General features: G+C 41.0%; 1 protein-coding gene across 11 annotated transcripts in view; it reads right to left on the bottom strand.

The window, feature by feature from the left end:
- Positions 1–24192, bottom strand: part of agpat4 (1-acylglycerol-3-phosphate O-acyltransferase 4 (lysophosphatidic acid acyltransferase, delta)) — a 192526-nt gene that overhangs the window by 21909 nt on the left and 146425 nt on the right. For all 11 annotated transcript variants that reach the window (XR_006312574.1, XM_043696316.1, XM_043696318.1 and 8 more), the window contains 2 exons: positions 11978–12053; positions 5225–5423 (listed from right to left, as the gene is read on the bottom strand). Coding sequence is in view for 10 of the 11 variants with exons in the window: in XM_043696316.1 (XP_043552251.1) it covers positions 5225–5423; positions 11978–12053 (275 nt within the window). In the remaining variant the exon portion in view is untranslated. The remainder of the gene's footprint in view (positions 1–5224; positions 5424–11977; positions 12054–24192) is intronic.

Here is a 24192-nt window from a genome sequence, read left to right on the forward strand (position 1 = left end):
TCACCCTCACCCTCACCTCCTTCCACCTATCGTATTCCCAGTGCCCCTCCCCCAAATCCCCTCCCCCCTACCTTTTATCTCAGCATGCTTGGCACACCAGCCTCATTCCTGAAGGGCTTATGCCCGAAACGTCGATTCTCCTGTTCCCTGGATGCTGCCTGACCTGCTGCGCTTTTCCAGCAACACATTTCCAGCTCCTGCAGACCTCACTTTCTCCTCAACAAATACATCCTTGCCCGCTCCCGACCACCCCTTCTCTCTGCAAGTGAATACACAATCCTAAAGAGTCTAAAGACGACTTAGGTCTATCTGAATAGCTAATAAATCAAAGAATGACAATGGCTCTGCAAACAATGTCATCATTGTTAAAAGCAAAAGAACGGAGAACAGCTCGCCACTACCTTGTGGTCTGAAGTTTTGATCAGCAGAAAATCAATTTTCCCTAACTATATTTTTCCACCCATAATATTTGCATCCTATTCATCAATATGTACACAAATACTACAGGTTTTAAAGAGGTATAGCTTAAGTCACTTTTTTTGTCATTTGTTAACGAATTAAGCTTGTTTACAATAAATAGTTCTTTTCCTGTTAATAACAAAGCCTAGTGTGAATTCTTTTCCTGAAGAACACAGTCAGACAGGCAAACTGATCTTAGCGGTTTAATTGGGTGGCTCATGGAAGAGTGGAGCTTGATTATCAGCACATTTTTCTCCATTGAATGGGAGCATTATGTGCAGACACGGGAAACTTAAGGTACATACTTTGTATCTGCAAATTACTTTATAACTAGGCAGTTCCAATATGACACTTTTTCTAAGTTGTTGTAATACCTGCATTTGATGCTACATTACTGTTGTAATATTAAGGGAAAGGGACTTTTTAAAAAAAAAGCACCACTGCATGTGTACATAAGTATGATAGCAACTAAAAATCTTAGGGAAGATATTTGAAAGTCAAATATTGCTCAAGTTCCTTTTAAAAACGTATTTGACCCATTTGTTTGTTCATACATCTGCTCAAATGTTTGAATGCGGCAAAATAAAAAAAATCAAAGGTAGAACAAACTGCCATTGGCTGCCAATGAAAATTGCCACCATCCTCAGAAAATTGCTTCTCTTTAGGGTGGAGAGTAACATCTTATGCCAACTAACCAATTTGACATGCAAATTAAGTGAACAGCTTTTTAAAAACCACAAAGGACTTTTTTTTCTCCCTTTGAACATAAAATACCCTATTCTTTCAGATACAACTAATACTTCAAAACACTTTCCTGCTTCATTATTCATCTTTGCCTAGTGGCACAGGGCAGTCTTTTGAACAGTTCAACTATGGCCACCTTATGAATTTGCAAACCATGCAAATCAGTGCTAAAGCCAGTAGTACAATTGTAAACAAGATGGTCATGTTAAAATGGCATTGATCAAAGTGTTAAAGTTCCTTTTAGTTTTCCCACAATATTAGGATCACCATCCTCCAACTCTCCAAGTTATTTTTGAAACTGATGTCCCAAGATGGTCACATTATACATCAGTGTCAATAAAGCATGTAGTCTTGAGAACATTACAGACTTTTTTTTGGTACTCATGATCCTAACCAACGTTATTACTAAAGAATACAAATCCCACACCGAAATCTGGTATCACATTTGCTTTAGCAAGATGTTCCTTCACTGAAGTGTAAGCTCACAATGCTGCAGACTTGGTTTAAACAAGAGAGTTTACTGTGCAAAATGATTAAAATCAAAATATATCAACTATTCTTACAAGTTTAAAGATTTCAAAACTCAGTAAAATATAATCCTATTGATTCCTTTACAGTATTCACCAAAAAATAATTCTCTTCTCTGCTATATCTGTAAAGTTTGACTTAATTATGGCTTCAATCTCCTGTCTTAAGGAATTTGATAACCTCTGCCTTGCGTCTTCATACGACAGAACATAAGACTTACTCAGCAACAAATAACCCTTCAGGGTTTTATCCAAACTCAAGCTGGAACTTTAAAACTAAACACCTTTCATGGAGATACCTATTTTTGGCAGTTCTATACTATCTCCCTTTACGGCAAATGGTTTTACATTCACCTTAAACAAGGACTCCTACAAATTGCAACAAAATAAAAAGCAGCTTTCATCAAGCTATGGGTATTTCCAAGCCAACAAAAAAAAAACATACCATTCTGAATACTTCCAACTGAAGTATATTGCACAACAGTTTATTTTGTTCACTCAATAAACTCATCTGATGAAAACAAAACCCATAATTCCCCAGTAAGTCTCTCACTTTTTAGAGAAATCAAATATTTCAGAAATACTTAAGTTAATAATTAAACCCCTTCACAAAACAGACTAAAATCCACATACTAGTTCAAAAGCCAAACTCTAAAACAGATATTAAATAGTCAGTTCTTCTATAAAGCAATGATTGCATTCTTGTGCAACCCTGCATTGCAGAAACTATGCTTTAGAAAGTGCTTAAAGTGTTGGTGCTGTGATCACGCACTTCTGGCTGACGATTGCTGTAAATGTGTCAGGCTTATGTTAGGCTCTTGTATAATTGAGGATTGGAATATTTGTGGATATTCCTCATCCAGCGAGTTGTTTAATTGCCCACCATCATTCGTGACTTGATTGGCAGGACCGCAAAACTTAGATCTGATCCGTTGGTTGCAGGATCGTTTAGCTCTGTCTATCAGTTGCTGCTTATGCCGTTTGGCATGCATGTAGTCCTTTTGATAGCTTTACCAAGTTGACATCTCTCTTAGATATGCTTGGTGCTGCTCCTGGCATACATTCCAGCTCTTTAAAGATCAGCTTAAATTCAGTTGAACTTCATTCAAATATCACAGGTTAGCTTTACTAAGGAGATCCATTGAGTAGGCTCAGAGTTTGACATGTCAATAATTTCAATGTTATTGGCCAACATGTTCCCACCTCTAGCATATTTTAAAATGAGACCGCTTCAGGGGAATGATAGCCACAAACCACCAGCGCCAGGTAACCATTTAGATAAATTTCTACATGAATTTGAATTGAGTTTATTGTCACGTGTACAGAGGCACAGTGAAAAGCTTTGTCTTGCGAGCTTATTGTCATGGTTGATTAAGGGCAGCTGGCAGGTACAATCAGGAAAGTCCAAATATCACTTTCCCTCGACAATGACATCGACAGCAGTCACCAATTTTTAAAACATATTGTAAATTCCTTTAAGATATTCTTACATCCACCTTCTCACAGCATTTACCGTTGAAGGTATCCTCCAGACACAGGACCCCACTCAGGCTCATTAATTAGACAGGCTGATGGAGATGGACATTCGAATGCCTGCCTTCTCAAAAACTATCCTCCAGGTCCTACCATCAGCACTTGCGGGTAAAGACGGGATTGGGGCATAAGAACATAAGCCCCTGGAATGTGTTAGCGTAATTGAACTGGAGCCGTACATATTAACAATTATGATTTATAAGAAAATACATCTGGAAATGTCACCAGGATAAACCTACTTTAACTTTTTTCTTCCCCAAACTGACTTTACCTCTGATGCAGCAGGAATTGATGTTTCCTGTCCTTTAAACTGTTTTCTACTTTCTAACAACTTTCTACTCCACTTCATTCTGTTCCACTACATGTCAGCTCTCTTTCCAAGATTTAACTACACAATAGTTTCTCTCTCATTTTCAAATGAATCCAACTTGTATATCCCAAAAACTGTCAATCCTCCTTCCAGCAACATACTATCTCTCCTGAGCACAATGTTCATATTGCTCCATGTCATTAGGCACGTTTCCCCTTTTAACACTCAAAAACTATCAGCTACTTATTCTTCCATTCAATCCTTGCCAAATATCAACTCATCTTCAAATCTTTCTCCTCCTTATGCAAATACCAAAGTGAAAGAAGTCACTTCGTAATTTTATTTTTATAGTTTTGGTTTGGAGCTGTGAACTGAGAGCTGACAAATGAAGGTGACAGTTTAGAAACATGTCGATGCTCACACTGAAAAGAACTAACAATTTGATACTGGTTTACGAGGACGGGTCTGGAAATTAACTGCAGGCTGATTCTTGTTCAAAGAAACTATAGATGTACACAACAGTAAATTAAAATATTTGATGACCTTCAAGGTCAGACTGATTTGATTTGGCTGTCTGTATCTATGCCATACCTCAGGGTGAAATTATTCTGCTGCTTCCTGCCAAACAAAGTTTGCACCTTACCCTTTTCCATTTCCCTAACCATTTATGGCCAAGAATAGTGGACGGTGTACAGCAGACACCGCAAATCCCTGGAATTATCAGTGCTGCCTTCATAAAATCCTGCAAATTCACTGGCAGGCTAGACATATCAACATGAGCATCCTCAGTAGAAAGTTGGTAGAGAACCTTTGTTTATTTTGAGAGAAAACAGTGGGGGAATGATCCAAAGCAAGTGAAAGTATGGAAAGCCTATGCTGATGATATGTAGAGCTGGAGAAGCACAGACAAGCAAAGATATCTGTAGATCAATACTTTTGGGAAGAAAATTAAAAAAAAAATCAATAGTGACTGGCTTAATAAAGGAATGTTACCTAATGCAGGATTAGATTAGATATATAGAAATGAGGAATGGATAGCTGATTAATTATCACCTTCCTAACTCAGAAACACCGACTTTCTTCAGAACCTTAACCACTACGAAGCTGAGATCAGCATAGACAAGGAGTCCATAAATTGGAAACCACCTTGAATTTGTAAGTTGTGGAGTATTAATTATGATTAAGGCTCACCTAATCTTTCAGAACAGATGAATCTACAGGTAGAACAGTTAAAAATTAAAGAGCAATAATAAACAAAAAATTAAAATAGGATTTAACAGCATCACATCCTTCAACTATGTGCCCAAGATAGCATGCACATGCATTATCATCACATCTCCACATGCAGTCTTGTTAGTGACATCCAGGAATAAACATTTCATGACAGAATCAGAATGAAGACCTTGAAAGATGCTTGCTCCTTAAAGCAAAACATAGCCACTGTATATTTGAACAGAGGCCAGAAGTGAAAATTTCTATATTTGGAAAAATCAGCACCAGGTTCAAAATAGAAGAGGGAATTTTTACATGTTCTGCCAAACCTTCTCCAAAATCTTCAAAGTGTTTACATCTCTTTATTATTTGACAATTCAAGCTCATGCTGAGCCATGCTGCACACATTCTAGATGGAAACACAAAACCTATGACTTACCTACAACAATGATAAGTGAGAAAGTAATTAGGGTCAAGGAAGATCCATTGCAGATCATGTTAGCAATTAATTTAAATAGAGGAAACAGCAGCAACAGAGCCCAGAATAGCCAGTTTACAAGGACCCATGGTCGTTTCGGTGGTACAATTGGAGTGCCTGGATAAAAGCCATTTTTGAAGTAGTCTGCCTGTAGCATATCCTAGAATTGAAAACAGATTGTAGGTTTTAGTGAAAAATTAAGCAAAAGGTTCATTCATTATATTATTTGTGCATTGTCTTGGGTTCTTCTGGTCATTTCTTTAGTCAGATGATGCATTAGTATTTAATGATAATACAACTTGTGCATAAAATGAGATGGAATCACCACACCAGTATGACAGCAATGTGCAAATACATTTGTTTTTGCTTTTTCATGCTCAAGATGTACATCACACTGGGCATGACACCATTTTGTTGCTAAAAATATAGTGTTTATATATTGAATGGACATGAATTAGTCAGTAGGTCCTCCTTAACAACACTGGGGTCTGGTGCCAAGATTAGGAGAGCAGTCTTAGACTTGTTAAGCAACAGTGTAACAAAACAGTCATACTCCTGGAATCAATCTTACAGACAATGACCCAGATAACATCAAAAGCAATCCGAAGCAGGTCCTATCACCCACAAGGCTTACCCAGACATTGCATTCTATCGTGTAGAAGTCAAGAGCGTGCTACCCAGAGGGGTCTCAACATTGATTCCAGACCTGTGAAATCTTATGGCATACAGTCAAATATATTAGGAAACCCCGTGCTGGAGTTCCATATTCCCACCCACTTGATTGATGCATCAGTTCTCCACATCAAACACCACCTGAAGGAAGCACAGAGGTGGCAAGCGTACAGAATGTACTCTGGGCCAGTGACTTCAATGTCCACCCCAAAGAATTACTCAGCAGGAAAACTACTGACTACGTTGGTTGAAACAGAGAGCACAGCTACTAGACTTTGTCTGCATCAAGTTTTGAAGAAACCAACAAGAAAAACCATACATAACCTCATCCCCACCTATTTGCCTTACACATGCATCTGTCCATGGCAGCTTTGGTAAGAGCAACCACAGAACAGTCCTTGTGAAATGAAGTTCCAACCTCATGCAGAAGATACTCCATGTGTAGCACTACTATTAATACCACGGTAAATAGAATAGACTTCAAAAGAGATTTAGCAAGACTGGGCATCCATGAAGTGTTATGGCCTAACAGCAGAACTGTACTCAACACAATTACAACCTCATGGCCTTGCAAATGCTGCACTTAATCTTCAATCTATATCAAATGCAACAAATATTAGACAATATCCAGGCTTGAATCAAAAGTGAGAAGTAAGAATTGTGCCTTACAAATGTCAGGCAATGACCAACACCAAAAGGCAATACATCCAACATCCTTTGACATTTAACAGCATTACTAGCACGGAATCCTTCACGATCAACACACTGAGCTGCTATTCACCAGACTGAACTGGACTAGTCATTTAAACACAAAGGCACACACAGGTTAAAGATAGGAATCATGCAGAGGGTAACTTACCACCTGATTCCTCAAGTAGTATCAAAAAGCACATGTCAGGATATGATGGAACGCACTCCTCTCGCCTAGATGAGCACAGCTCCAACAACACTCGAAACTAGACATCATCCAGGACAGAGCAGCCAACATGATGGCACTACATCCACTTCCTCCATCAACAACTCTGTAGTAGCAGTGTATATCACTGCAGAAATTCACCAAGGCTTCTTAGACAGTACCTTCCAAAACTAACGATCACTTCCATGGAGGAGGACAAGGGCAACAGATACATGGGAACACCACCACGTGCAAATTCCACTTCAAACCACCCACCATCTTCACATGGATATATATCATCAATAATGGAAATATATCACCATTCCTTCAGTGTCACTGGGCCAAACTCTTGGAGCTAACAGCACTGTTGGTCTACCTACAGCACACAGGCTGCAGCAGTTCAAGAGGATAGCCTCACCATCACCTTCAAAGGCATCAAGGGATTGGCAATAAGTGACAGGTCAGCAATGCCCACATCTCATAAAACAAATTAAAATAAAGTACTCTATATCATCCCAATTCAACAGTTTCAGATCATGATATCTGACCAAATTTATTTCTGCACAGCAGCCACTGAATTACTGTTTCTATTTATATTGTTAATAACCAGACCCCAGGGGAGGTTCCCCAATTCGCTCTGGTTCTAGAGAGGATAACCAAGGCTTCGGAGTAAGCAGAACTGAATAGACACTCTTCCTTATTCACCACCCCTTCAGTTGTTTCAGAGGTTGCCTTTCTCCTCGACCAACATACTTATGCTTTGACAGAGAACCAATTTAGTCAGACATTGATGGATTTAAAAGAAACTGTATTAAATACTTCGCAAGAAAAAGTACTAATGCAAGAAATACGCAGGTTAGAAATCAGTTGAGAACCAAACGGAGATTAAAAAACTTAAACAAAAAGTTATACAGATCAGTCTGATTTGTGAAAAACGAATAGTTCAATAATGGAGCCCGTCTTCACAATCCTGAGTTTTGCAGATTGGTTGAGATACTATCAAATTATGATTTAATTGAGACAGAGGGGGAGCGAGAGACAGAGAGAAAGAGACAGAGACAAAGAGGGACCTCCACAGAGACAGAGAAAGAAACAGACAGAGAATGCGAGAGCCCTTCTGTTATCCTGTTCCCATTTGTTACATTAGTTACTTGACAAGCACCCAGTTAAAAATGTTTTTTTACCTGCAAAACAGGGGTGAATAGTTCATAGACGGTAACCTTCACATCACACCAATCAAACCAGAGGTGGCACATAAGAGAACATTCACTCTCGCAGAAGGTCACTAGAGATGAAACGGGCTTTTAAAAACTAATGTCCTTGTGTATTTTTCAAAGGGGAAAAACACAAAACGTGCCTGCAGTTCGAGAGCTCTGCAAGTGGTGGGTTGCTGTTTAACCACAAGTTATCAGCCCTTCGTTACCTCTGTAGTCACAAAGAATCACAACCCAGTCTGTTTTGACTCACTATCTCTTCCCTTCGAAGGGCTGTTTACAGCCTCCCTCAATTTACATCCATAGCCATTTCTAGTTATATCAGACCCTTTGCAAAAAAACAAAAAGACTTAAAACATTGAATTTTCAACTTAAGTGTCCTCAATACCTTGAGGATTTGACCCGTGATCGTGGCACAACTCTTGGCAAATTTTGTTTCTCTACTATTCTCATTACCATCCTATGCCTTACACTACCATACCTCTCCTGCCCGGAGCTTTTGTTCTTTTCTTCCTTTACCTCTTTTCCTAACTTTGTACTTGCTTAATATGTTGTATCTTTTTACTTTTAAAACATAATTTAAAAAGTTACCAAAGTAAAATTAATTTTGTTTGCCATGAAAAATATTCAACATTTTAGACTCAGCCATACATGCCAACTAAGTTTCCCAAACTAAACTAGTCCCACTTGCCTGTGCTTCACCCATATCCCTCTAAACATTCCTATTCATGTACCTGTCCAAATGTTTTCATATGTTGTATCTGCATCTACCACTTCTTCGACAGTTCACGCAGAGGATGGTTCAAATGTGGAATGAAAAAACATTGTTCCTCAGGCCCCTTTTAAATCTTTCTCCTTTCACCTTAAAAATATGCCCCCTACTTTTGAACTCCCCCACCCAAGACCATTGCTATTCGCCTTATCTATAAATCTTCATGATTTTATATAAACTTCTATAACTTTCTACGCTCCAGTGAAAAAAAGAATCCAAGCCTATCCAGCCTCTCTTCCTAACTCAAACCCTCCAGTCCCAGCAACACCTTGGTAAATCTTTTCTGAACCCTCTGCAATTTAATAATATGCCTCCTGTAGCAGGGCGAAGTAACTTCACCAATGTCCTGCATAACCTCAACATGATGCTCCAACTCCTATACTTAAAAATGTCTGAGCAATGAAGGCAAGCATGGAAAACACTTTCTTAACCACCCTATCTACCTATGACAACTTTCAAATAAATGTGTACCTGAACCCTTAGTGTGTCTGTTTGACAACACTACCCAGGGCTCCACTATTAACTGTATAAGCCCTATCCTTATTTAACTTACCAAAAATGCAAAACCTTGCATTTATCCAAATTTTACTCCATCTGCCACTCCGCAGCCTATTGGCCCAATTGATCAAGATCCCTCTGTAATCTTAAGTAACCTTCACTGTTGACTATCCCACCAATTTTGTATCATCAGATCTCCTAAATTTTCATCTAACTTGTTTATAACAGTGGATCCAACACTGTTCCCTATGGAACACCACACTGGTCAAAAGCCTTCAGTCTCAAAAACAACCCACCACCCTCTGTCTCCTACCATAAAGCCAATTTTGTATCCAATTGGCAAACTTTCCTTGGATCCCCACATGATCTAACTTTACAAACCAGTCTGCCGTGTGAAACCAGTCAAAGGCTTTAGTAAAGTCCACGTAAATGTCTACCACTCTGCCCTTAATCTTTTTGGTTACATCCTCAAAAACCTCAAGTCTGAGAAACACAATTTCTCATGTCAAAAAAACATGCTATTGATTGCTAATCAGTCCCTGCCCCTCCAAATGCCCGTAAATCCTATCTCTCAGAATCCTCTCCAACAACTTAACCACCACGGATGTCAGACTCTCTGGTATATAGTTCCCAAGTTTCTCCTTACAGCTTCTCAAACATAGGCACAATATTAGCCACCCTCTCATCCTCCAGCACCTCAAATATTTCTGCTGGGGACCCCACAATTTCTTCCCTAACTTCCCACAATGTCCTAGAATACACTTGATCAGATCCTGGAGATTTATCCACTTTTATATTTTTATGCCTCAACCTCTTCTGTAATGTGAACTGCTTTCAAGACATTAATATTTATTTGCGAATTTCCTAGCCTTCACATCTTTCTCCACATAAATATGGACGTGAAATATTTATTTAGTATCTCTCCCATCTCCTGTGGCTCCACACACAGATGGCCTCGTTGATCTTTAAAGGGGTATAATGTCTCACCAGTTGCTCTGAATGTACAAGTACAATCTCTCTGGATTATCTTTAGCCTTGGCAGATAAGATTACTTCGTATCCTCTTTTTGCCCTGCTGACTTCCCTCTAAGAATGTCCCTACACCCCTTACACACTTCAGGAGAGTCACTTAATCCCAGTTATCTTTACTTAACATATACCTCCTCCTCTTTGACCAGAGCCTCTTTATTATTCCTTACAATTATCAGCCTTACCTTTCACTCAGAGGAATATAATGCATCTGAATTCGTTATCTCACTTTTGAAAGCCTCCCACTTGACAGTCATCCCTTTACCTGCAAACATCTACTCCAATCAACTTCTTAAAGTTTTGTCTAGATTACTTAGTGTGGAAACAGGCCCTTCGGCCCAACAAGTCCACACCAACCCGCCGAAGCGCAACCCACCCATACCCCTACATTTACCCCTTACCTAACACTACGGGCAATTTAGCATGGCCAATTCACCTGACCTGCACATCTTTGGACTGAACCCGGGTCTCCGGCGCTGTGAGGCAGCAGTGCTAACCACTGTGCCACCGTGCCGCCCACCAATAGTCTAATAGCATCAAAATTTGCCTTACATTAGGAACTTTAACTTTTATACAAGACTTGTCCTTTTCCATAACTATATTAAAACTAATAGAATGATCACTGTTCTCAGGGTGCTCCCCACTAACACTTCAGTCACTTGCCCTACTTTATGTCCAAAAAGAGAAATACAAGTTTTGCTCCTTCTCTAGTAGGTACATTTACATATTAATAAAGAAAGTTTCCTTGAACACATTTAACCAAATTCCTCACCATCCAAGCCCTTACCACTACAGCAGTCCTGGTCTATATTTCCCTAATCAAAAACACAACTCCTCTCCTCCCTTGTCTCACTTTCTATCCTTCCTATCGCATCTAAACCTCAGAACATTGAGCTGCCAGTTCCTGCCTCAGCCATGTTTCTGTAGTAGCTATGACCCAATTCCATATTCCCATACAGACCCGGAGTTCATCTGCCTTTCCCGCAAGACCCTTTGCATTGAAATAAATGCAGTTTAATTCTTCAGTTATTTTATTCTGACTTGCTCTTGTCTGTTTTGTTTAATTAACTGGCTCTCTAAATTGCAAACTATCCTCTTCTGTCTCTCTATTCGTACTACTTCTTAGGATCCAACCCCCCCTCCACCCACCCACTTATTAGTTTAAAAGCTCCCAAATAGAACTTAAACAAAAATTTCCTGTTAGGATCCTGGCCCCCTCCAGTTCGTGTGAAAACAGTCACTTCGGAACAGGTATCTTCTACCCCCCCAAAAAAAAAAGAGATCTCAAATGATCCAAGAGTCTGAATCCTTGCCTACTGCACCATCTCCTCAGCCACTGATTTATCTGCCCTATCTTTTTATTCCTACTCTCACTAGCACACGGCATCAAGAGTAATCAATTTTCTGTTTAACACAATGTGCTCAATGTTGAAACAAGCAAACCAAAGCAGCCCAATTTTGCTTTGGATTGCCAGCCATTTGAGATTTAGAAATCTTTAGTGCCTTAAGTCACTCAGGCACCAAAGTAGGAATTGGATTGTTGTAGCCTTCCAGAAAACAGGTACTCCCCTGATGAGTGAAAGTTTTATGAATAATTCAATTAATATTCCTTTGTAACTGGAAAGATGAATTCACCTTTTCTTGATATAGTTTATGAAGCCAGGCAGCACATGCACTTTCATCCTCAGGAATATCTTCCAATGGGATTCGTCTGCAAATTGAAGAGCATTGAAACATTTTAAACAATAAAAAACAAACATTTTTACTAGATATATCTACATTCATCTGAAACAATTACCATTAATGAGTCTTCTATTTATAACCTACAAACAAACCATCTCATGCAGAAAGTTTCAATGCCATTTTCAACAACGAGAGTCAGGGAGAACGTGAGGACTGGAGGTGCAGGAGATCAGAGTCGAGAGTGTGGTGCTGGAAAAAGCACAGCAGGTCAGGCAGCATCCAAGGAACAGGAGAACCGACATTTCGGACATAAGCCCCTCATCAGGAAAGACACACATTGGCAGCACAGTGGCTCACTGGTTAGCACATTCTGATGTCGGCCTGGGTTTCATCCAGGTATTCTGGATTTCACCCCCACCCACCACCAGTTCAGGGATGTATAGGTTAGGATTAGCCACAGGAAACGTGGCGTTACAGGGTCAGGGTAGGAGGTTGGATCTGAGTGGTATACTCTTTAGAGGGTAGGTGTGGATTCAATGGGCCAAATGGCCTACTTCCATACTGTAGAGCTTCTATGATTATATTTTAGCAAAGATTAAACCAAAAGAAACTGGAATACTGTTTTGCTGAAGTCTGAACAGATTTAAGAAGGTTGGCGAGTTACAGCTACAGACTGTCATTTGAAAATTATGCCGCAGCGACAAGAGGAACCTGACTCAGTTAGAAGGACAAATTTGTAAGGAACCATCAGAAGAATTACAAGAATTTTGGATGTTATATTAGGGGACTTCAATTCTACCATTCTATATTAGAATAATGTTAAAGGGAGATATGGACAAGAATTCCTAGAGTTTTCAGTCAAAAAGGAAGCAGTGTTACACGGAATTCTTAGCAATGAGTTAGGCCAAGTCGAGTAAGTGACAGTCGGCGAATTTTTTTTTTTAGGTGACAGTGATCAGTTATTACTTAAACTAGAGAAGTTATAAACAGAAAACAAAGATATGGTAGACTAATTAAATACATATTTTGGTCCTTCACATCCATGGCAACATGGTTTCTGGTGAGGGGGGGAAATGGAAGGAAATCAGTATTAGTACAGAAACATTGTTGGGTAAATATTTGGGATTAAGAAGTGGATAAACCTCCAGGAACTAATAGTTTACATTCCTAAGAAGTGGTCTCAGAAATAGTGGATGCATTGGCTGTCATCTTTCAATATTCTGTCAACTCAAACACTTCCTACTGACTTGAAGGTAGCCCCCACTATTTAAAAAGCAGAGAGAGAAAACAAGAAATTATCAGCCAATTAGCCTGACATTGATAGTAGAGATAATGCTAGAGTCAGTTATAAAATATTTAATAGTAGACTACTTGGTAAAAAAAAACTAGATTGAACAGTCACGCGTAGCTTTACAAAATGGAAACCATACTCCACATATTGACAGGAATTGAGGACGTAATTAGTAGAGATTTTAGGGGGAGACAGACAATGTGGTTAACTTGGACTTTCAGAAGGTCTTTGAGGAGGTCCCACATAAGATTTAGATGCAGAATTAGGCTATATGGCCCATCAAGTCTGCTCCACCATTCAATCATGGCTGATATGTTTCTTAATCCCATTCTAATGCTTTCTCCATGTAACTGTTGATTCCCTTACTAATCTAGGAGTTCTCTCTTGGTCTTAAGTACTCTCAACGACTTGGCCTCCACAGCCTTCTGCGGTGATGACTTAAAGATTCATTATGCTCTGGTTGAAGAAATTCCTCCTCATCTCAGTTCTAAAAGGGTCATCCCTTTACTGAGACTGTGCCCTCTGATCCTAGCCTCTCCAACTAGTGGAAGCATCTTCTACACATTTACTCTATCCAGACCTGAGTGTTCTAAAAGTTTCAATGAAATCCTTCCCCCATTATCCCTCTAAAACTTCATAGAGTATAAACCCAGAATCTTGAACCACTCCTCTAATATGCTCTTCACCCCTTCCAAACAGCACATCCTTCCTTAGATACTGGACTCAAAACTGCCCACAAAATTCCAAAAGATGGTCTGACCAGAGCCTTATACAGCCTCAGCAGCATATCTCTACTCTTGTATTCTAGCCCTTTTGAAATAATTACTCGAATTGTATTTGCCTTCCTAATTACCAACTGAAACTGCATGGTAACCTGAAGGGGTACTACTTCAGGATTCTCCAAGTCCCTTTGTACTTCAGATTTCTTTTCCCTCATTTTAGAAAATAATCTATGCCTGTATTCTTCCTACCAAAAGGGCATAACCTCACTTTTTCACATTGTATTCTTTCTTTACCTTTCACAAACCATGTTGACTCTGCCAGACTGATTATGATTCTTGAAGTGCCCCATGACCTGCTTATAGAGTGGAAACACCAAGTTTGGTGAGGAAGGGAGTTTGGTAAGGAAGGGAGTTTGGTAAGGAAGGGAGACATGTGCTCTTTTCCCATTTCTTTCCCTATCTTCAGCCTTAAGGAGACCAGGAGTTGAAAAGCTGCAAGAGAAGTGAATGGTTTTTGAAAAGAGATAACAGGTTCATCACAGAGATAACAGGTTCATAATGTGAGAACAGGTGCTAGCACAGGAACAGTGACAACTTTGGTAAGTAAACCCAGGTGACTATTTCCATCATCCATAAGAGACTAGCATAGGTAGAATCATGTAGAGTCTTAAAGAATGAAAACAGACCCTTTGACCCAATTCATCCATGCTAAGCAGATTTCCAAAACTGAACTAGTCCCATTTGCCTACATTTGGCCCATATCCAGCTAAACCTTTCCTGTCCATGCCCAAATGTCTTTTAAAATGTTGTAATTGTACCCATCTCTACAACTTCCTGTGGCAGCTTAATGCATATTTGTACTACCCCCATATGAAAACGTTTCCCCTCGCACCTTAAAACTTACGCACTATTTTCCCCTGTAAAATTAAAGTGCATGGAATTCAGTATAGCACCCAGACAGAGAGAACACTGGTTGGTAGACAAGAAATTGAATTGAATTGAATTTATTGTCATGTGTACTGGGTCACAGCGAAAAGCTTTGTCTTGCGAGCAATACTGGCAGATCACAGTTAAGTAAATAATAGGTAAACGGCAGCAAAAACAAAAACACAGGTACACAATAGTTTCAGACGCCATTCAGTATTCTAACAACAGTAGGGTAGAAACGGTTTGGAAACGGATGGTGCGTGTTAATCAGGTTTCTGTACCTTCTCCCCAACGGTAGAGGTTGTCGAAAAGCATTGCCAGGGTGGGGTGGATCTTTGACAATGCTGGTGGCCTTTCCTTGACAGGGGTCTTGTAGATGATTCTATAGATGGGAGGTTGTCTTTTGTGATTGTCCAGGCTGAGTTCATCACTCTCTGTAACCGTCTCCGGTCTTGATGGCATAGTTGCCATACCAGGTAGTGATATATCCAGACAAAATGCTCTCGATGGCGTACCAATAAAAATTGGCAAGGGTATTCGCTGTCATTTCTCAGAGTGGGAATAAACAGATCTTTTAGAGTGGCAGCCAGTGACTAGTAGGATCCTCCTGGGAGTCAATGCTTGGATCCCAGCTTTTAACAATATATATTCATGACTGAGATGAGGCAACTATATGTTATACCTCCCAAGTTTGTCAACAGAATAAAGCTGGGTGAAAGTATGAGGTGTGAAGATGCAGAAGTGCTTCGGTGTGATTTGGACAAGTTGAGAGAGTAGGTAAATGCATGGAGATGAAGTAAAATGTACAAAAACAGGAGGTTGTCCACTTTTGGTAGCAAAAACAGGAAGGTAGATTTTTGAAACAAGTGGTAATAAATAGGGAAAAAAGAGAAAAAAGGGGAAAAAAAAAAAGGTACAAGACGACCAGTGTGCCTTTGTACACCAGCTGCTGAAAGTACGTGCAGGTACACAATCCTTCATTCAAAACCCTCGGGACCAGCTGGTCTTCAGAATTTTTCAGATTTCAGAATAAGTGACGGTTTGACAGTGAAAAAATTTACCAAACAGCAGACACAGAGTATTATGGGCCCAGAGACAGAATTAATGCCTGCCAGTGCTAGGTCACACCCCCACGTCACATTGGAGTGATGTGGGTCGAGGGGTGTGGAATTGGCATGCATACAGTTGACCCAAACAACCTTGTTAATGAGTAAAAAAACTTCGAAGAAAACTTCGGATTTCACAGCTTTTCGGATTTCAGGATTTTGGATAAAGGATTGTCTACTTGTATGCAGGTACAGCAGGCGGCAAAGATGGCAAGCTGTATTATGCTAACCTTCAAAGTAACAAGTTTTGTTTACAGGAGTAGGGATCTCTTGCTGCAGGCTTACAGAGCACTGTTCTAACCACATCTGGAGTACAGTGGGCAATTTTGCTCTCCTTATCGGAGGATGATGTTCTGGCTTTGGTGGGGGTGTAATGTAGATTTACCAAAAACGGATTCCGGAGATGGTAGGACTGACATATGGAGAGAGAATAAATTGGTTAGGTCTATATTCACTGGAGTTTGGAAGTGATGGTGATGGCAGAGAATTCATGACTAGACAGAAAGTAAATATGAAGAATGTTCTCAATGACCAGAAAGTCTACAGCCAGGAGTCACAGTCTAAGGAGCATGGGTTAGGTCATTTAGGATTGAGATAAAGAGAAACATCTAAGAGAGTGTGGCAAGCATGTGGAATTATCTGCCACAGTAAATAGTTGAGACCAAAACACTAAATTCTGAGGGAAGTCGATATAGTTCGTAGGGCTAAAGGGATCACTGTGTATGGTGAGAAAGCGGGAAGAGGGCATCAGATTGGATCAGCCAGGATCAAACTGAACAGCAAAGCAGGTTGAAGGATTCAAATATCTATTCCTGCTCCTATTTTCTGTGTTTTGGTTAGTTATGGAAAAGACCAAAAAAATCCAAAGCATGAATTATTAATTGTGGGGAAAGCCAACTTCAATTATGTAACAACCAATCTGGACAAGAAAAATTTGAATCAAAAGTTGGGAAGTAAAATGGTAACTGAACAATAGGCTGGCTCTAAAGCAGGCAATAAATCGGGCACAGTCAATCAAAGTTTTTAAACCACAAAAAGGGAAAGATAGGGAAAACAACTCCAAAGATCCCTTGAAGACAAACAGGATAAAGAGCAAGATGAAAAAAAAGTCTGCAATGGCAGACAACAGGTTGATAACAGAATAGTAGACAAAATAATAGGCTGAATACAGAAGGTTGGAGAGGGGTCAGGAAAAAACAGATGTCAAGCCAAGTCAAGGCAAATCCTACCTCATTACTTTAACCATTAAATGTAACGCTGACCGCTACATTTTAAAATGGGCATTGAAGAATTTTAAAATGACTCAAACTGCTAAGAGTCAGTTCACCTTTGCTTGTGCAATATAGTCCATCAAGCTTCTGGAAAGTTCCAAATTGAATCATACTGGGTAGGGGACTTTCCCCTGGAATAAAGATACCCAAGACGAATGTTGAGTGCTAGTTTACACTTGCTATTAGATTAGATTTAGAATCCCTACACAGTGTAGAAACAGGCCCTTTGGCCCAACCAGTCCACACCCACTCTCCGAAAACTAACCCACCCAGATCCATTTCCCTCTGACTAATGCACGTAACACTATGGGCAATTTAGCATGGCCAATCCACTTGACTTGCACATCTTTGGACTGTGGGAGGAAACCAGTGCACCCGGAGGAAACCCACTAATCTTTAGTGATCTTTGACTAAAGATTACTCAAAGCACAAAACTAGTGGACTCCTAGAGCTTAAATTCTTATATTTTGGCTTTATTATTTTCATCAAGTTTTAATCAAAGGTTTGCTAACAACAAGGCCTAGTGAAATTTTCTTGCACAATCATCCTAAACTCATCTCTAACAACCTTTTGGCACCTTTGTCTGATGCCAGTCCAAATCTCCCACTCATAGTTAAAAAGCTATGTGTACAGGCATCCCTGGTGCCTGCACTATATTTAAGAGTTAATGTACAATGGGTCAGGCACCGAGTACAGAACTGTCCCATATGTGGTTGTAGACATTTGCCCTGGACTTGGGGGTCAAGGGGAAATTGGTACGCACCTTGGATGGATGGGGATGTGTAGAGAAAGGACTGCCCCGTCCCTCAGGGACGACGGCAGCCATGATCACACGCACACGCATGCGCACACATGCACACACACACACCAGAACTGTATAACAAGGGTGAAAGAATCAGGATGCTGATGCAAGTATTCATCTCCTCACCGTATACAAAGGAGAGGATTCTGGCCCTTGCAGGTAAAGCCTGGAACCCTATTGTAGAGATGCTAAAAGTTCTGCAACCCAGCAACCAAGTACAAAGCATTGTTTACTGTTGTAAACTATTGTTTATGCCCATCATCCCTTGTGATTTTAATTTATCACCTAGTTGCAATATTCTGTAGTCTTCCACAGGCACCAGTGAGAGATCCACTGTTTCTACATCAAGACAGTCACCTTGCAAAACATGTTCTTCTCTCCCTCAAAAAGGAGGGAAGCCCAGATGCTCTAAATGAAGCACTGGCAGGGCTGGCTTCTGAACTCCCAATCAGCTCAGATACTTGCACTTTTATTTTAAAATGATTACAGGTAATAGCATCTACATCACTGCCATGTCTTACACAGCCGGCTGTGAAAAAAACATCTCAGGTTGCTGGCACTCAAAGGTCTGCTGGAGAACAAGCACCTGTTCAGTTCCAGGTAGGAGAAGATCCTGTGGTGTGGGAAATTCACAATTTCATACAGATACACAAGCAGATGCAGAAGCAGGAGGCAGGTTTGTTGGGGGACACTGGGCAACCTAATTAAGAGGCTGAAGCAACATAGTTAGGACTCTACTACCTTAGGTGAGAGAGCATCTGGCTGTCTCCACAGTCATGTCCAACATTCAGTGCATTCAACAGACCAACTGACCTATACTGTATTGTTCTAACATTGGTGCTCAACACCAAGATGAAGGTGAAACGAGGGAATCTGACCTCAACTCTAGGATCTCCTTCTTCACAAGGAAGCAGTTAGTGCCACAGGCATCCAGCTGCAGGAGAAACCATCCATTTCTATCAGTCTTCTCAGGACACACCAGATATGTCTGCACCTTCCATCTCCACCCTACTTGGCATTCAGTCCCATGCAAGCTACAGCTGAGGAAGATACACCTGCATCTGAGCAGGACACAAAGGATAATTGAGCCCTCTAGCCTTAAAGGCTCTGGCGGTTACCCAACCAAACCTTTAAGGCCAACAGATTCCACTGTAGGGGAGACAACTTCCATCTCAAACTGTATATTTCTGGGTTCCACAGCTGAAGGAACAATGATGACTGGACAGCATAGATGACTCAGATGAGGCAAGTTTTTGAGTTGGTAAAATTGATCACTTTACACACCAGCTGTGTGATAATCTAACCACAACAACAGCATAGTACAGAGTTCACTAGTACTAGACATGATATTATGTTGCCCAAGGTGTGAAGAGAACTGCTCCTACAGGCAAGGCGATTGCTACTTGGCAACTAGGCTTCATTCTTTCCAGCTGAAAATGTGTTGCTGGAAAAGCGCAGCAGGTCAGGCAGTATCCAGGGAACAGGAGAATTGGGCATAAGCCCTCCTGAAGAAGGGCTTATGCCCGAAACGTCAATTCTCCTGTTCCCTGGATGCTGCCTGACCTGCTGCGCTTTTCCAGCAACACATTTTCAGCTCTGATCTCCAGCATCTGCAGACGTCACTTTCTCCTCCTTCATTCTTTCCAGATAGATTAACATTTGCATTGCATCATTGGCATTAGCAGAATTAATTTAGCATCCTGCATTCTATGGTGAGGAATACTTAGTGCAAGGATTTGGACAACACAAAAGTAGGACAAAGGCTCACAAGGCATGTATGATCCATATTTCAGCTTCAGTACACGTGTTAATATAGTGACATTGTACTTTTAAAATGCCTCATGAAGCACTCACCCATTGAATCCAGATGTAATCACAACAATTGTCTTTTCCATTGTGCTGTAAATAACATATGTGCAATGAAAAAGGTAACAGCAGTCACTCCATGAAGAGTGACTGCTTAGGGGCGGCACGGTGGCACAGTGGTTAGCACTGTTGCCTCGCAGCGCCAGAGACCCGGGTTCAATTCCCGCCTCAGGCGACTGACTGTGTGGAGTTTGCACATTCTCCCCGTGTCTGCGTGGGTTTCCTCTGGGTGCTCCGGTTTCCTCCCACAATCCAAAAATGTGCAGGTTAGGTGAATTGGCCATGCTAAATTGCCCGTAGTGTTAGGTGACAGGGTAAAATGTAGGAGTATGGGTCTGGGTGGTATACGCTTCGGCGGGTCGGTGTGGACTTGTTGGGCCGAAGGGCCTGTTTCCACACTGTAAGTAATCTAATCTAATCTAAAAAAAAAGAATCTTGAGCTCAGTTCAACTCTGAATCCCCAAATGTATAGATGTCCTTCATGGAAATGCTTCCTATCAAATCTATGACCTTTACACTTCCCCAAATGCCCCGCACAAACCCATCTTCACCAGCTCACTATATCCGCAGCCTCAAATCATATCAAATAAACATGCCAGATCTAGTAGTGATTAGAACACTGACCACTCATGGAAGCAAAGATGTGCTGCTTATAGTCAATGACCAGCCTCACTCCCCTTCTCCAAAATGAATTCTTTCCTTCCATATTAAAATAATCTAATTTTTCGTATATTTCTTCTGTATTACAATCCCCTTTTCATCGGAGGATTCCGATTGGAGTCTCCACAATTGAATTTTCCCAGCATCTCTCCCCAAGCAGTGGTCCCCTAGGAGTGATCATGGCCCAGCCAAAAGTGACTTAACTAGGCAGCCCTGAACAATGACGGACGACAAAGCAGCACTCCAAAAGCTACTGCGTCCAATTAAATCTGTTGGACTATAACCTGGTGGTGTGTGATTTTTAACTCTGACCAATGAATGACCAGACTGACTGATCGCTCTGAGTGTTGTCGAGACTCCTCTGGCTGGTTGTATAAGATCCAGTGACCCACTCCCTGGACTACAGAGGTCTAGACCTACTGGCCATCCCAAGGATAATCAATCTCCCTATGACTTACTGTGCCAGGACCTCTGACCAAAGGACGTCTCAACTGAAGCATGAACATTCGAATAAAAGAACAACATGACCTTCAAGCCTACTCCACCATTCGATAAGATGATGGCTGCACTGGTTTTAATCTCAACTCAACATTCATGAATGTCACAATAATCTTTCATCCCATTGGTTATCAAGGATCCACCCCTGCTTTAAAATTTAAGAATTCTGTATCCACTGCATTTTGAGGTAGGAAATTCCAAAGACTCCATCTTTAAAACGTTTCATCAGTTTTAAATGGCCACTCTTATTTTTAAGCTATGACCGCTAGTCCTAGATTCTCCCAGGAAAGGAAACATCTTTTCCACATCCACCCAGAAAAGTTGATTAAAACAAGATCATGATGCAAGTCACCGGATTCTAAATTCCCAAGGAGACTTATCTAGCTTTCTTTGGGGCGGAACGGTGGCTCAGTATTTAGCACTGCTGCTTCACAGCGCCAGGGACCCGGGTTCGATTCCAGCCTTGGGCAACTGTCCGTGTGGAGTTTGCACATTCTCCCCGTGTCTGCGAGTGTTTCCTCCGGGTGCTCCGGTTTCCTCCCACAGTCCAAAGGTGTGCAGGTTAGGTCAATTGGTCATGCTAAATTGCCCGTAGAGTTCGGTGCATTAGTTAGGGGGAATGGGTCTGGGTGGGTTACTCTTCGGAGGGTTGGTGTGGACTAGATGGGCCGAAGGGCCCGTTTCCTGATCTAATCCTCATACTTGACATTCATACTTTCCTCAGACTGGTCTGAAGACTACTCCCTTTAGACTTTGAGACAATGTCATTTGGTTGATGCACACAAAGATACATGTTGCTGGCGTGCTGTGCCCATGCAAGGTTGGCCCTCTGTACCACTTAGCAAAACATCCACCCTCAGAGTGGTGGATGTAGGTTCAGTTACAGCATTTAAAAGACATTTGGATAAGTTCATTAATAGGAAAGGTTTAGAGGGATATCAGCCAAGGGCAGGCAGGAAGGACTGGTTTAGTTTGGGAACATGGTCAATGTGGACTGGTTGGATCGAAGGGTCTGTTTCCATGTTTTATGACTGATTGTTGCCAAGTATGACAAACTACTCAGTTTTAGGTCTGCACTAAACTGTGGGATAAGTCAGAAGTATGGTTAGCCTTTCAGATGCAGCGGAGGGATAAAAAGTACTAAGGTGCCAGGCAGGGCTGCTTTCAGCATTCAGTGGAACAACAGTGAATAAGCACAAAGACAGCAAGCAGCAGCCCAAATATGCAGCTTGGTCCAGGCCATGATTTGCACTACTACCCTTGCAGTAGCATTCCAAAGACAGGTGCTAGAACATTCCAAAATGCAAAATGGCAGTGAAGCAGCACTATAAATTCAATGGCAATATGCCAGAAGTCAGTGTATGTGGACATGGGTGTGCCCCAAGATGTTGGTTCTGGGTGTTCAAGATGTAGGCCCAGAGCAGCAACTTGGAGTCTTGAGAACCTGCTGTGACTATCACATTAGAAATTCCCAATCTCTGGTGAGTGGGAGAATGGAAGTCTGCATATCAAATAAGGGTAGCAAGAATCTCATCTCAACATCCAGGACTTGGTTGGAAAATGCAAACTTTTGATCTCAATGTCAAACAACCCCTCATTCAACAGAATTTCTAACATGTGGAAATAGGTCATTCAGCCCATCAAGTCACGCCAACCCTCATAACAGCACAGACCCATCCCTCTACCCTGTCCCTGTAACCCTGCATTTTCTTATGGCCAATCCACCTAACCTGCACATCTTTGGACTGTGAGAGGAAACCTGAGCACCGAGAAGAAACTCTCAGACACAATGAGAATGTGCAAATTCCACAGACAGTTGCACAAAGCTGGAATCAAATCCAGGTCCCTCGCGCTGAGGCAGCAGTGCTAACCACAGAGTTGTCCATCTAAAAATTCTCTCAAATTTCAGTGCCTAGGAAGACTCTGCTCTTAGACACGATCTCCAAGTTCGCAATTGAACAAAAGCTGACACAGACCAATTATTGATTAGTTAAGAGTGAAAGTATGTCACCAAGCTCTAATTGTGAAGTGATGGCTTCACACTAACAAAATTATTCTGGTTGCATGATACCACCATTGAGAGAGTCTGGAATCAAGTGGAAGTAACAGACTTTGATCGAAGTATCAAGAAAGGACGTGAATCATTTATAGATCATTAAAGGCCACATGAAGTCAGCAGCAACACTGTGCCCTCCTCACCTTTTTAAGAGCTGGAAGGTTGTTATAAAGTCTCCTGACACAAAAGACATGCCTGATTCATGACTGACTGAACGTTTCCATTCAAAAAACTCTACTATAATTTTGATATGTGATTCTAAGTATCTAAACCACAGTTCAAAAATAAAAGACTTCCTGCTGTTTTTAGTTTATCATCAGCTAACCAAATAAACTATTAACTATTCACTATTCTTTTGGGTTAACCTTTGTAGAAGTACATGCCATTCTTTAACTGCATTTCTTAAACTGCAGTGAGCGACTAATGTAGTACTTACATTTTTCAGCACTAATCATAGGGATGTATAGCATGGAAACAGACCCTTCGGTCCGAAGCAGTCTATGCCAACCAGATATCCCAACCCAAACTTGTCCCACCTGCCAGCACCCGGCCTATATCCCTCCAAACCCTTCTTATTCATATACCTATCCAAATGCCTCTTAAAATGTTGCAATTGTACCAGCCTCCACCACATCTTCTGGCAGCTCATTCCATACGTACAAGTACCACCCTCTGCGTGAAAAGGTTGCCCCTTAGGTCTCTTTTGTATCTTTCCCCTCTCACCCTAAACCTATTCCCTCTAGTTCTGGACTCCCTGACCCCAGGGAAAAGACTTTGTCTCTTTATCCTATCCATGCCCCTCAATTTTGTAAACCTCTATAAAGATCACCCCTCAGCCTCCGATGTTCCAGGGAAAACAGCCCCAGTCTGTTCAGTCTCTCCCTGTAGCTCAGATCCTCCAACCCTGGCAACATCCTTGTAAATCTTTTCTGAACCCTTTCAAGTTTCACAACATCTTTCTGATAAGA

This window comes from Chiloscyllium plagiosum, chromosome 9 (assembly GCF_004010195.1).
Source record: "Chiloscyllium plagiosum isolate BGI_BamShark_2017 chromosome 9, ASM401019v2, whole genome shotgun sequence".
NCBI classification, from domain to species: Eukaryota; Metazoa; Chordata; class Chondrichthyes; order Orectolobiformes; family Hemiscylliidae; genus Chiloscyllium; species Chiloscyllium plagiosum.